General features: G+C 47.7%; 1 protein-coding gene across 1 annotated transcript in view; it reads left to right on the top strand.

Moving 5' to 3' along the window:
* The window catches only part of AHCTF1 (AT-hook containing transcription factor 1), a 253101-nt gene that overhangs the window by 83660 nt on the left and 154861 nt on the right, over nucleotides 1-14580 (top strand). The window contains 2 exon segments of the mRNA XM_075339614.1: nucleotides 5554-5610; nucleotides 5864-6010. Of these exon segments, the coding sequence (XP_075195729.1) occupies nucleotides 5554-5610; nucleotides 5864-6010 (204 nt within the window).

Raw genomic sequence — 14580 nt, 5'->3', positions numbered from 1 at the left:
CCTCCCTTAAATGTGCCTGGGGTTGTGTGGCAATAATCATCCAGTTTTGAAGGGCATTGTTCACAATTAAGCAGTCATCAGTGTGAGATGTGGCCACAGGGACATCCATTTCTATGCCTTTCTGTGACTCTTCCCATATCTGTTGCAACCTGCTGATGACACTCTGTGCTATGCTAGGTTCAGTGGCCATTTCCGTCTGAGAACCTCCTACTTGAAGCTGCAATGGTGAGATACTGTTGATCCATTGTGAGTGTCGTCTTGGTCTCATGTTGTATAAATTTAAACAGTATGATGACAAGGTCTGTTTAAATATCAGTTCTTATTGAAACCCACAATTTATTAAGCAATTCATAGATCAAACACCTGTTGTGAATGTTGTTATGCTCCTTGCTAGAGAAGAGCAAGTTGTGCAAAAAGTCCTGAAACACTGAATAGCTGGACATGTGTATTCAAAGGTTCAGAGACGGTCACATTAAGTTCACCTGAAAAGGTTAGAGCGCATTGTAGGATCATCCTGAAATTTCACCCAAAAGCCAAATATCCCTAACTTTTTGAATAGTGTATGTATGTATATACAGTAGGTACGGAAAGTATTCAGACCCTTTTAATTTTTTTACTGTTTCATTGCAGCCATTTGGTAAATTCAAAAAAGTTCATTTTTTTTCTCATTAATGTACACTCTGCACCCCATCTTGACAAAACTGTAGAAATTTTTGAATTATTTTTTTTTTTTTTAACAAAATATCACATGGTCATAAGTATTCAGACCCTTTGCTCAGTATTGAGTAGAAGCTCTTTTTTGAGCTAGTAGAGCCATGAGTTGTCTTGGGAATGATGCAGCAAGTTTTTCCACAGCTGGATTTGGGGATCCTCTTGCATTCCTCCTGCAGATCCTCTCCAGTTCCGTCAGGTTGGATGGTGAACGTTGGTGGACAGCCATTTTCATGTCTCCACAGATGCTCAATTGGGTTTAGGTCAGGGATCTGGCTGGGACAGTTAAGAATGGTCACAGAGTTGTTATGTAGCCTCTTTGTTGTTTTAGCTGTGTGCTTAGTCATTGTCTTGGAAGGTGAACCTTCGGCCAAGCCTGAGGTCAGAGCTCTCTGGAAGAGGTTTTTTTCCATATCGCTGTACTTGCCACATTAATCTTTCCTTCAATTGCAATCAGTCGTCCTGTCCCTGCAGCTGATAAACGCCCCCATAGCATGATGCTGCCACCACCATGTTTCAATGTTGGGATTGTATTGGGCAGGTGATGAGCAGTGCCTGATTTTCTCCACACATACCACTTAGAATTATCACCAAAAAGCCTGACTGGTGGAGGGCTGCAGTGATAGTTGACTTTGCAGAACTTTCTCTCATCTCTCTACTGCATCTCTGGAGCTCAGCCACAGTGATCTTGGGGTGGTTCTTTACCTCTCTCACCAAGGTTCTACTTCCATGATTGCTCAGTTTGGCTGGACGGCCAGGTCTAGGACTAGTTCTGGTGGTCCCAAACTTCTTCCATTTAAGGTTTTATGGAGGCCACTGTGCTCTTAGGAGCCTTGAGTACTGCAGAAAATGTTTTGTAACCTTGGCCAGATCTGTGCCTTGTCACAATTCTGTCTGAGCTCCTTGGGCAGTTCCTCTGACCTCCTCAGGGCCGGCTCCAGGTTTTTGTGGGCCCTGGGCGAAAGAGTCTGTGGGCCCCATCCACACATAGACATGCACAGATACATACAGGCATACGTACGCATACTTATTTAAAGAGAAATTCACAAAAACACATAAATAGACATAAATCTAGACAGTCATATACACTAACATACATAGATACACATCATACATGCACACAGACACACACACATTATTTTTATATATTTATCCTGTATATATATTTCTAATATTGGGAAGCCAGCAACAGCCTCACTCACCTTCCGGCTTGTCTAACAGACATGGCCGCACATAGAGCACACTAACACTGCTGTATATACATCACAAGAGAGGCTGGGGACAAACACCTTACTGGGGGAATATATATTACTGAGGAAAGGGGTATACAGCAATGGGGGGAATACAGCTCTAGAGGAGGGCAGTGACTAAGGTGGGGGGGACAAACAGCTGTGAGGTGGGGGTGACATGCAGCTCTGGGGGTATACAGCTCTGGGGTGGGGGGGGACATACAGCCCTCCACGTACACAGAGACTTAGGGTACGGAATAATGACACTGACACTTCGGGTACAGGATAATGACGCTGACACTTGGCTCTTACCCTCAGCACCCAGGTTTCCCATGATCTGAAATCCATCTTGTCCTCAGCACCCAGCTTCCCCATGCTCTGCTATACATCTTTCCCTCAGCACCCAGCTTTCCCATATCAGAGCATGGGAAAGCTGGGTGCTGAGAGATGTACAGCAGAGCATGGGAAAGCTGGGTGCTGAGGGAAAGAGCCTTTTTCCCTCAGGACAAAACATTTCCATCCCATACTTGTATCTTTGTCCCCCCTTGTATATAGATCTCCAAATACTATAATGGCCCCCACATAGCCTTCCGTATAATATAAAGGGTCCCACATAACCCTTGATATATTAGAATGCACCCCCATAGTTCTCCATGTATTACAATGCATTTCCCCAAAGTTCTCCATGTATTATAATTCACCCCATAGTTCTCCATATATTATACTGCACCACATAGTCCTCCATATATTATACTGCACCACATAGTCCTCCATATATTATACTGCACCACATAGGCCTCCAGTTTTATAACGCACACCCATAGTCCATGTATAAGGTAGCCTCCATATTCCTCCATATATTATAATGTAGCCCCCATAGTCCTATATGTATTATAATGCAGCGCCATAAATCATCATATTGTATGATGCAGCCCCATACTCCTCCATGTATATTGCACCCTTATATTCCATGTATAAGGTGTCCTTCATTTTGTATTATGCAGCCCCATACTCCTCCATGTATAATGCACCCCTAGTCCATGTATAAGGTGTCCCTCATGTTTATTATGTAGTCCCATAGACCTCCATGTATCATGCAGCCAGCACCCCCAGGCCTCCATGTCATGCAGCCAGCAAAATAAAAAAACAAGTACCTCTCTTCTCCTTCCGACCCCTGCGACCGCGGTAGTTACTCCCCTGCCCCCATATCTCACACACCCTGCTCCCCATACAGCCTGCATCCCCATATCACACACACTACACCCCCATATCTCACACACCCTGCTCCCCATACAGCCTGCATCCCCATATCACACACACTACACCCCCATATCTCACACACCCTGCTCCCCATACAGCCTGCATCCCCATATCACACACACTACACCCCCATATCTCACACACCCTGCTCCCCATACAGCCTGCATCCCCATATCACACACACTACACCCCCATATCTCACACACCCTGCTCCCCATACAGCCTGCACCCCCCAGATCACACACTACACCCCCATATGTCACACACCCTGCTCCCCATACACCCTGCTCCCCATACACCCTGCTCCCCATACAGCCTGCACCCCCCAGATCACACACACTACACCCCCATATGTCACACACCCTGCTCCCCCCATATCACACACACTACACCCCCATATGTCACACACCCTGCTCCCCATACACCCTGCTCCCCATACAGCCTGCACCCCCCAGATCACACACACTACACCCCCATATGTCACACACCCTGCTCCCCCCATATCACACACTACACCCCCATATGTCACACACCCTGCTCCCCATACAGCCTGCACCCCCCAGATCACACACACACTACACCCCCATATCTCACACAGCCTGCCCACATATCTCACCCTGCCTGTACCCCAATTTACCCCTCTCAAACACTCTGCACCCCTTCACATGCCACTCACCCTGCAGCTGCCCCCTTTCCCCTCATGTCCCCTCTTTTCATATTACCAGTCATGTGTCCAAATCTCCTTCAAATCTCCTTCAAATCTCCTTCAAATCTCCTTCAAATCTCCTTCAAATCTCCTTCAAATCTCCTGCAAATCTCCTGCAAATCTCCTGCAAATCTCCTGCAAATCTCCTGCTTTCTGCCCGGCATCCTGTGTCTCCTCCCACGCAGTCACATGGGCGTGACCTCATCGCAGGTCCTGCAGGATGGCTTATTCAGTCTTCTGTGCAGGTCAGGAGCACTCCTGCAGCTCAGAAACGGCTGGTGGCCTCTCCAGGTCAGGGGCCCCTCTACTGACACTGGGCTCCCCTGACTCACAGGCCGGCCCCCTGACGGTCGCATTGTCTGCCACTACACAGCGGCACTACACATAGGGGCCCGGCAGCCGGCTCTGCAGAGCGGCTGCCGGGCCCCTATGTGTACTAGTGCCGCTGTGTAGTGGCCGTCCTGTGAGTCAGGGGAGCCCAGTGTCAGTAGAGGGGCGGCTCACTTCTCCTCGTTCCCCCGCTGATCCGGTCTCCTCGGCGCGTCGTCCATTGCTGTCGCTCGCTCTGACCTCTCAGCAGGCGCGCAGTGATGACGTCACCGCAGTCCTCTGCAGAGCTGTCAGAACGCCGACAGTCACAGCGGGGAGAATAAGAGCGCGCCGCTCACTCTCTCATCATTGCTCTCAATTGTATCGGCACCTGCGATGCCGAAGCAATTGAAAGCGCGATCCTTGGCGGGGGGCGGTGACAGCACGGCCACCGGGCCCACCTAAGTAGCGGTGCGCCACTGCGAGTGGGCCCCCCCCGGCAGCTCGGGGCCCCGGCATTTGACCGGGTTTGCCGGGTGCTGGCGCCGGCCCTGGACCTCCTGATTCTCATTTGGTCTGACATGCACTGTGAGCTGTGAGGTCTCATATATATACAGGTGTGCGCCTTTCCAAATAAAGTCCTATCAGTTTAATTAAACACAGCTGGACTCCAGTGAAGGCATAGAACCACATCAAGGAGGATCACAAGGAAATGGACAGCATGTGACTTTAATATGAGCGTCTGAGCAAAGGGTCTGAATACTTATAACCATGTGATATTTCAGTTTTTCTTAAAAGAATTTGAAAAAATGTCTACATTCCTGGAGGGGTTTTCTGTCAAGATGGGGTGCAGAGTGTACATTAATGAGAAAATGAGCTTTTTTGAATTTACCAAATGCCAAATGGCTGCAATGAGACAGTGAAACATTTAGAGGTGTGAAATATATATATATATATATATATATATATATATATATATATATATATATATATATATATATATATATATATATATATATATATATATATATATATATATATATATATATATATATATATATATATATATATATATATATATATATATATATATATATATATATATATATATATATATTATATATATATTATATATATATATATATATTATATATATTATATATATATATATATATATATATATATATATATATATATATATATATATATATATTATGTACACGCATTTTTCTAGATCAGACATCGATGACTTATCCTAAGGATAGGTCATCTGTTAGTCCCAGACAACCCTTTGAACTTTCCATTGTCACTAGCTGAATTTAATATTGTGTTTTGCAGGCTCTTCTAGATTTGTATTTACTTGAAGATACAGATGAAATTAACAAACATGCAATTGTATCCTTTTAATATTTACCAGATAGCATGAAACAAAAATGTCTGTCATTTGTATCATATGCGTTTTGACTCTTTCTGCGCCTTATCAAACAAGCAAGGGTGTATGGTTTAGTGGAAAATGGGATGGCTTAGCGTGCAACGCTGTGGGTAAAGCTCGAGATCCTTCCTTTGTCTAAACTAGAATAGTTATGTGCATAGTATTTATATTTACAAGGCAATATATCACATATAACCTTAACCATTTGTGTACCAGACAGTCTATTTTTTGTTGGATGTCATGTACTCTTTCCCAGACAAGCCGGATTCTTCCATAGAATCATTTCCCACCGCTTTTTCGGTACCCTGTGGGCTAATAAAACTTATTCAGGGCTTTTGGCTACTGGATCACAATGATTATCAGGTATAGTTTTTTCTGTTGTGTTTTTATGTATAATAGCAGATTTCTCTGAAGATATTACAAAGTTGCTTTTTTTTCATGTGTACTATTGATTTGAAAAAATGTTAAAATGACGGTTATGCATTTAAGTGCACTTGATTAACTCATTACCGTGTTTCCCCGATAGTAAGACACCCCCGATAGTAAGACGTAGTGGGGGTTTTGGGGGGGGTCGGCTAATGTAAGACGTACCCCGTAAGTAAGACTTAGTAAAAATTTATTTATTTATTGTTTTTCTTCTTTACAGTACAGTTATAGCGGCCGAGCGCTCAGCTGAGCGCCTTGACATGCCGCCGGCATGTGACAGCTCTCAGCTGAGAGCCCTGACATGCCGGCGGCAAAGCGCTCAGCTGAGCGCCCTGACTTGCCGGCGGCCGAGCGCTCAGCTGAGCGCCATGACATGCCGCCGGCATGTGACAGCTCTCAGTTGAGAGCCCTGACATGCCGGCGGCAAAGCGCTCAGGTGAGCGCCCTGACTTGCCGGCGGCCGAGCGCTCAGCTGAGCGCCCTGACTTGCCGGCGGCAAAGCGCTCAGCTGAGCGCCCTGACTTGCCGGCGGCAAAGCGCTCAGCTGAGCGCCCTAACATGCCGGCGGCCGAGCGCTCAGCTGAGCGCCATGACATGCCGGCGGCATGTGACAGCTCTCAGCTGAGAGCCCTGACATGCCGGCGGCAAAGCGCTCAGCTGAGCGCCCTGACTTGCCGGCGGCCGAGCGCTCAGCTGAGCGCCATGACATGCCGCCGGCATGTGACAGCTCTCAGTTGAGAGCCCTGACATGCCGGCGGCAAAGCGCTCAGGTGAGCGCCCTGACTTGCCGGCGGCCGAGCGCTCAGCTGAGCGCCATGACTTGCCGGCGGCAAAGCGCTCAGCTGAGCGCCCTGACTTGCCGGCGGCAAAGCGCTCAGCTGAGCGCCCTAACATGCCGGCGGCCGAGCGCTCAGCTGAGCGCCATGACATGCCGGCGGCATGTGACAGCTCTCAGCTGAGAGCCCTGACATGCCGGCGGCAAAGCGCTCAGCTAAGAGCTGACACATGCCGGCGGTCGGGCGCTCAGCTGAACGCTCGGCTACCGAGAAATGTTGAAATGTTGCAGTAATGTTGTCCGTGGTCCATCAGGACCATGGACAACATACAAAATCACGCAGCCTCAGTGCCCTCATGTGCAGCCGCTGGTGGTTAAGTTTCCTTAACTTGCGGTACACTTAGGGCGCAATCGCGGCAAGTCCCCATACGGTACATTGCATGGAGACTTGCTGCAATTGCTGTGGGATTTTTTCCAATATAAGACATACCCCGAAAGTAAGACATAGTGGCACTTTTGGGGGTAAAAAGAATGTAAGACACTGTCTTACTTTCGGGGAAACACGGTAGGTGCCAAATACTTGGCTAATCTCTCCAACGGAGGTAAAATTAAATAAGCAAAAAATCCTCTTCAACATGAAACATTTGGTAAAAGGTTATCTTTAAAATGATACGAAAAAAAATTGATTAGTACCGCTGTTAGCTGACTAACCTGGACAAACACATTTTCAGTTCATTTTTATTGCAAAGTGAGCAGCTTAAAAATAAAATAGAAACAAAATCCAACAGTGGCATTTTGCAATTTTTTCATTTTTTTTTTTTCACAATTTCATCCCCCTATATATTTTTTTTTCCCGTATTTCAGTACATTTTGTTTTAATGGCATTATTTAAAACTAAAATTGATCCTGCAAAGAACATGGACTTAATATGTCTGCTGACAGAAGAATAAAGAAAGGTATGGCTCTTTGGTAGAAAGTGAGAAACAAATGAAATCGTGGCTGGGAAGAATTTCTGCCTTTCTAGCACTTTAGTGGCTCTGCCAATATGACATGGCACCTGCAAACTATTCCTGCAAATTCTTAAATTCAATATGGCTCTTCTTCCTTTCTCACCTATGTACTGTACCTAAAAAGTAGCTCCCGATTACATGGAGGGTATTGGCGCCATCGGGAACAATTGCACAACAAACTGGTCCGTTTTTTTTTCTTATTGGGCCTTTTCAAAATTTGAAACTTAAAGCTAAAACATTTTTAGTTAAAAAAAAAAAAAAATTCTTCTGCACAACAATGGTATACAATTCAGTGACACCTCTGTGGTCTCCATATGCTCACCTCACACCTAAGATGAATTAATTGAGTGTAGTTTGTAAAATGGGGTCACTTATGGGGGGGGGGGGGGATTTTGCTTTTCTGGCATGTCAGAGGCTCTGCCAATGGGACATGGCACCCCTAAACCATTCCAACTAAATCTGCACTCCAATATGGTGCTTCTTTCCTTCTGAGTTTTGCATTCTTGCCTCAAAACTAGTTTTCAACCACATATGGAGATAAATTGTATAACAAATTGTAAGGTACATTTTTTCCTATTACCCTTATTGAAAATTATATCTTTGGGGCCAAAGTAACATTTTAGTGGAAAAATTGTTAATTTTTATTTTCACCGCCCAGTGTTGTACAATTCCATCAATCACCTGAGGTTTAAAATTGCTCACTACACCCCAAGATGAATTCCTTGATGTGTAGTTTCCAGAATGGGTTCAGTTGTTGGCGGGTTTCTGCTGTTTTGGAACTTCAGGGATCTTCAAATGTGACAGTGACAGCCGCAATCTATTCCATCCGAATGGAGCTACAAAATTAAAATGGCTCTCCTTCCCTTCTGAGCCCTACCGTGCGCTCAAACTGTAGCTTTCCATCATACATAGGTGTTTTGAGTGGTCAGGAGAAATTGCACAACTAACTGTAAGGTTCAAATTTCTCTGTTACCGTTGTAAAAATGAAAAATTTGGGGCTAAAGCAAAGTTTTTGTGAGGGGGAAAAAATAATTTATTTATTTTTTCTTCACTTTCACTTACTTCCTGTGAAGCACCTAAAGAGTTAATAAAGTTATTGAATGTGGTCTTCATTATTTTCAGGGGTGCAGTTTTCAAACATCACACCTTTTTAGATTTTTTTTTTTTGTCACACAGGCCCCTCGGTCACTTCAAATGTGATGTGGTTCTTAAAAAAAAAAAAAAAAAAAATTTTAATTTTGTTGGAAAAATTCAAAATTGTTAAAATTTAACGCCTCTAAAGTACACATGTGGGAAGAAGGGAATTTTGTTTACTTACCGTAAATTCCTTTTCTTCTAGCTCCAATTGGGAGACCCAGACAATTGGGTGTATAGCTATTGCCTCCGGAGGCCACACAAAGTATTACACTTAAAAGTGTAAGGCCCCTCCCCTTCTGGCTATACACCCCCAGTGGGATCACTGGCTCACCAGTTTTAGTGCCAAAGCAAGAAGGAGGAAAGCCAATAACTGGTTTAAAGACCAATTCAATCCGAGGAAACATCGGAGAACTGAACCATACCACATGAACAACATGTGTACCCGAAAAAACAGAAAAACCCCGAGAAAACAGGGCGGGTGCTGGGTCTCCCAATTGGAGCTAGAAGAAAAGGAATTTACGGTAAGTAAACAAAATTCCCTTCTTCTTTTTCGCTCCTAATTGGGAGACCCAGACAATTGGGACGTCCAAAAGCAGTCCCTGGGTGGGTAAAAGAATACCTCGTGATAGGGCCGTCAAACAGCCCTTTCCTACAGGTGGGCAATCGCCGCCTGAAGGACTTATCTACCTAGGCTGGCGTCTGCCGAAGCGTAGGTATGCACCTGAAAATGTTTGGTAAAAGTATGCAGACTCAATCAGGTAGGTGCCTGACACACCTGCTGAGCCGTAGCCTGGTGCCGTAATGCCCAGGATGCACCCACGGCTCTGGTAGAATGGGCCTTCAGCCTTGAGAGAACCAGAAGCCCAGTAGAACTGTAGGTTTCAAGAATTGGTTCCTCGATCCCCCGAGCCAGGGTGGATTCAGAAGCTTGCGACTGTTTACGCCGACCAGCGACAAGGACAAAGAGTGCATCCGGGTGGCGCAGGAGCGCCATGCGGGAAGTAGAACCTGAGTGCTCTCACCAGAACCAACAGATGCAAATCCTTCTGAAATTGATGGACTGGACGAGGACACAAAGAAGGTGAGGTGATATCCTGATTGATATGAAAGTGGGATACCACCTTAGGGAGAAATTCCGGAATCGGACGCAGAACTACCCTGTCCTGGTGAAGGACCAGGAAGGGAGATTTGTATGAGAGCGTTGCTAGCTCGGAAACTCTCCTAAGAGACGAGACCGTTACTAGAAGGCCACTTCCCGAGAAAAGCGGGAAGGGAGACCTCTTTCAAAGGCTCGAAAGGCGGCATCTGGAGAGCAATTAGAACCTTGTTCAGATCCCAGGGCTCTAACGGCCGCCTGTACGGAGTGCTGAGAAGACAAACTCCCCGTAGGAACGTGCGTACCTGAGGAAGTCGTTTCTGAAAAAATACAGATAGCGCTGAGACTTGTCCCTAAAGGGAACTGAGCGACAACCCTTTTTCCAACCTAGATTGCAGGAAGGAAGGAAACATAGACGATGCAACCGGCCAGGGAGAAACACCCTGCGCCGAGCACCGAGATAAGAATATCTTCCACGTCCTGTGGTCAATCTTGGCGGACGTTGGTATGCTAGCCTGTCTCATGGTGGCAACCACGTCCTGAGGTAATCCTGACGACACTAGGTTCCAGGACTTAAAGCCACACCATCAGGTTGAGGGCCGTAGAATTCAAATGGAAGAATGGCCCTTGAGACAGCCAGTCTGATTGGTCTGGTAGTGCCCCCGGTTAGCCTACCGTGAGGCACCACAGAACCGGGAACCACAACATCCTCGGCCAATCTGTAGCGACGAGGATGGCGCGGCCGCAGTCGGTCCTGATCTAATGCAGCACTCTGGGCAACAATGCCAGAGGTGGCACATAAGGTAGCTGGAACTGCGACCAATGCTGAACTAAGGCGTCTGCCGCCAGAGCTCGATGATTGTGAAACCGTGCCATGAAGCTGGCACATTGTTGTTGTGCCGTGACGCCATTAGATCGACGTCCGGCCTCTGTCAGCGGCGCCAGATCTCCTGAAACCCGTCCGGGTGAAGAGACCATACCCTTTCGGCCACACCCCGGCGACTTAGGAAGTCAGCTTCCTAGTTTTCCACGCCTGGGATGTGAACTGTGGATATGGTGGATGCCGTGTCTTCCACCCACATCAGAACCTGCCGGACTTCCTGGAAGGCTTGCCGGTTGCGCGTTCTTCCTTGGTGGTTGATGTATGCCACCGCTGTGGAGTTGTCCGACTGAAGTCGGATTTGCTTGCTTTCCAGCTGCTGTTGGAAGGTTTGTAGGGCAAGATACACTGCTCTGTGTTCAAGAACATTGATCTGAAGGGTGGACTCTTGCTGAGTCCACGTACCCTGAGCGCTGTGGTGGAGAAAAACTGCTCCCCACCCTGATAGACTCGCGTCTGTCGTAACTATCGCCCAGGATGGGGATAGGAAGGACCTTCTTTTTGACCATGAGGTGGGAAGAAGCCACCACCGTAGAGATTCCTTGGCCGCCTGAGAAAGAAAGACGACTCTGTTGAGGGAGGTCGACTCCCCGTCCCATTGGCGGAGAATGTCACATTGTAGTGGACGCAGATGAAACTGCGCGAAAAGAACTGCCTCCATTGCTACCATCTTACGTAGGAAGTGCATGAGGCGTCTTAATGTGTGCGACTGGTTCTTAAAGAAGAGATTGCAGCCCGTAGTGCATGCTGTTTGTCTAGCGGAAGCTTCACTATCGCTGAGAGAGTATGAAACTCCATGCCTAGATATGTTAGCGATAGGGTCGGGGTCGGATCTGACTTTAAAAAGTTGATGATCCACCCAAAACTCTAGAGAGTCTCCAGCGCAACGTTCGGGCAGTGTCGGCATGTTTCCTAAGAGAGTGCCTTGACAAGTAGATCGTCTAAATATGGGATCACAGAGTGACCCTGAGAGTGCAGGACTGTGACTACTGCTGCCCTGACCTTGGCGAAGACCAGTGGGACTGTCGCTAGCCGGAAGGTAGAGCTACGAACAGAAGGTGTTCGTCTCCTATAACGAAGCGTAGAAACGCTAGTGCTCTGGATCAATCGGCACGTGTGGATAAGCATCCTTGATGCCTAATGATGCTAGGAAATCTCCTTGGGACATTGAGGCGATGACATGGCGGAGGGATTCCATCCGGAACCGCCTGGTGTCCACGAGCTTGCTGAGCAGTTTTAGATCCAGAACGGGACGGAACGGCCCGTTCTTATAGGCACCGCAAATAATTTGGGGTAAAAACCGTGACCTTGTTCCTGAAGAGGAACGGGGGTCATCACTCTTTCTGCATATAGAGTGCACCCTGTTTGCAGAAGAGCAGCGGCTCGGCCGGGAGGTGGAGAAGTTCTGAAGAATCGAGTTGGAGGACGAGAAGTGAGCTCTATCCTGTACCCGTGAGACAGAATGTCTCACACCCAACGGTCATTGACCTATGGCAGCTAAATATCGCCAAGGCGGGAGAGCCTGCTACCGACCGAGGATGCGGAGAGAGGAGGCCGCAAGTCATGAGGAAGCCGCCTTGGAAGCGGGTTTTCAGACTGTCACTTTTTTTTTTTTTTTTGGGCGTGACTGGGCCCGCCAAGAATCTGAGCTCCTCTGAACCTTTTGAGTCCACATTGGACGAGGAAAAATGGGACCTGCCCGAGCCTCGAAAAGACCGAAACCCCGACTGCCTCCTGCTCTGTTGGGGTTTGTTGTGTCCGGGCTGAGGAAAGGATGAATCCTTACCCCTGGACTGTTTAATGGTTACATCCAAACGCTCACCAAACAGTCGGTCAGCAGAAAAAGGCAACTGGTTAAGCACCCTTTTTTGGAAGCAGAATCTGCCTTCCATTCACTTAACGAGCAGACCAGGCTCTGCTTAAAAACACGGAGTAGCGGAGGCTACTGCCGCACGGTTCGCAGAGTCTAGGGCAACCTGAATCGCGTAAGAAACAAATGCAGACATTTGAGAGGTTAAGGATGCCACCTGCGGCACAGATGTACGTGTAACCGTGTCAATCTGTGTAAGACAAGCTGAAATAGCTTGGAGTGCCCCAAGGGTGAGAATGCTGGAGCCAACGGTGCGCCGACAGCCTCATAGATGGATTTAGACCAGAGATCCATCTGTCTGTCAGTGGCATCTTTAAGTGCAGCTCCATCTCCCACTGCAACTATGGATCTAGCTACAAGCCTGGAGATTGGAGGATGCCGCTTGGGACACTGGGTCCAGTCCTTGACCACGTCAGGGGGCAGGGATAACGTGTATCCTAAGCCGTTTGGAGAAGCGCATATCTGGATAAGTGTGGTGTTCCTGGACTGCCTCTCTGAAGGCAGAGTGGTCCAGAAAAATACGTGAAGCTGACTCCTCCACTGGAGGAGCTGGTTGGGAAATAACCAACATTCTATTGATGGACGCTATAAGATTATTCACTATGGCGTCACCATTAGGTGTATCCAGATTGAGAGCGGTCTCAGGATCAGAATCCTGAGCCGCTACTTCCGCCTCATTACACAGAGAGTCCTTCTGCTAGGACCCTGATGAAACCGAGGGCCGCTCATAGTGAGCCCGCTTAGGCTGTCTGGGACTGACGTCTGTGCAGAGCCGTGACTCTGGGATGCGTGTGACATTCCCGGAGCTGTTAGTTGTTCACACTGAGGGGGGCCATGGATCAATGATTCAACAGTGCCCATGTTGTGAGAGACATGTCCGGACTGCTAGGCTTCTAGTATCATAGCCATAGTCTCAGAAAATCTGTCAGTAAATACTGCAGACACCGTCCTCATCCTCTGGCCATTAGCAGAGACTCCGGCTGAGTTGGATACAATGGGGGTCTATGTAACCTGCCGGCCGTATAGCCGTACATGCTGTACCGGCTGCATAGAAAAACATGTGGTTCTGCACCTTTGTTTTACACAGAGAATATGCTGATAACTCCTCCGCACAATCCAGGAGGGTATATAGAACGTGCGACCAAACAGTGCAATGTATATAGTACAAGCATATCTATAAGTGCACTTCTGCACTAGTGGGGTTAGCACCACAGGTGCTGCTTAACGCCTGTTGCAGCGATTGTGTGACTATCAGAATGCCAGGGTCTTCCACACTTGTCTCTGTATCGTACAGAAACTGACACTAATGGCTGCCGGCGTCCTGTGTAGAGAAGGAAGCCGTGGGCGTGCCTGAGAAAGTGCGGGAATCCGGTTTCACAGTGCACACAGTGAGAGGGGTGGAGTATGCAAAACATACTCCAGCTCTCAGCGCTGCTGTGCTATGCAGCATCACGCCCCTACCCTGACTGTCAGGCCTGTGGGCGGTAACGAAGGGAGACTAGGCCCAGAAGCCGGGGACTCGAGTTAATAAGCGCGGCCGGCATATCAGTGCTGGCCGGCGCGGAAGTCCCCGGCGCACCACAAATCCCAGCGGCGCCTTAAATAAAAACGGCAGCGGCGGTTAGCGCGGTAGTCACCCAATACACTAACACACCCAGCAACGCTGTGGTGTGCGATGGCACTAGTGCGGACAGCGCCGCTGTCCCTGGCGCACTAACACACCCAGCAGTGCTGCCGTG

This window comes from Anomaloglossus baeobatrachus, chromosome 3, assembly GCF_048569485.1.
Source record: "Anomaloglossus baeobatrachus isolate aAnoBae1 chromosome 3, aAnoBae1.hap1, whole genome shotgun sequence".
NCBI lineage: Eukaryota > Metazoa > Chordata > Amphibia > Anura > Aromobatidae > Anomaloglossus > Anomaloglossus baeobatrachus.
This window is presented reverse-complemented; position numbering and strand designations above follow the sequence as displayed.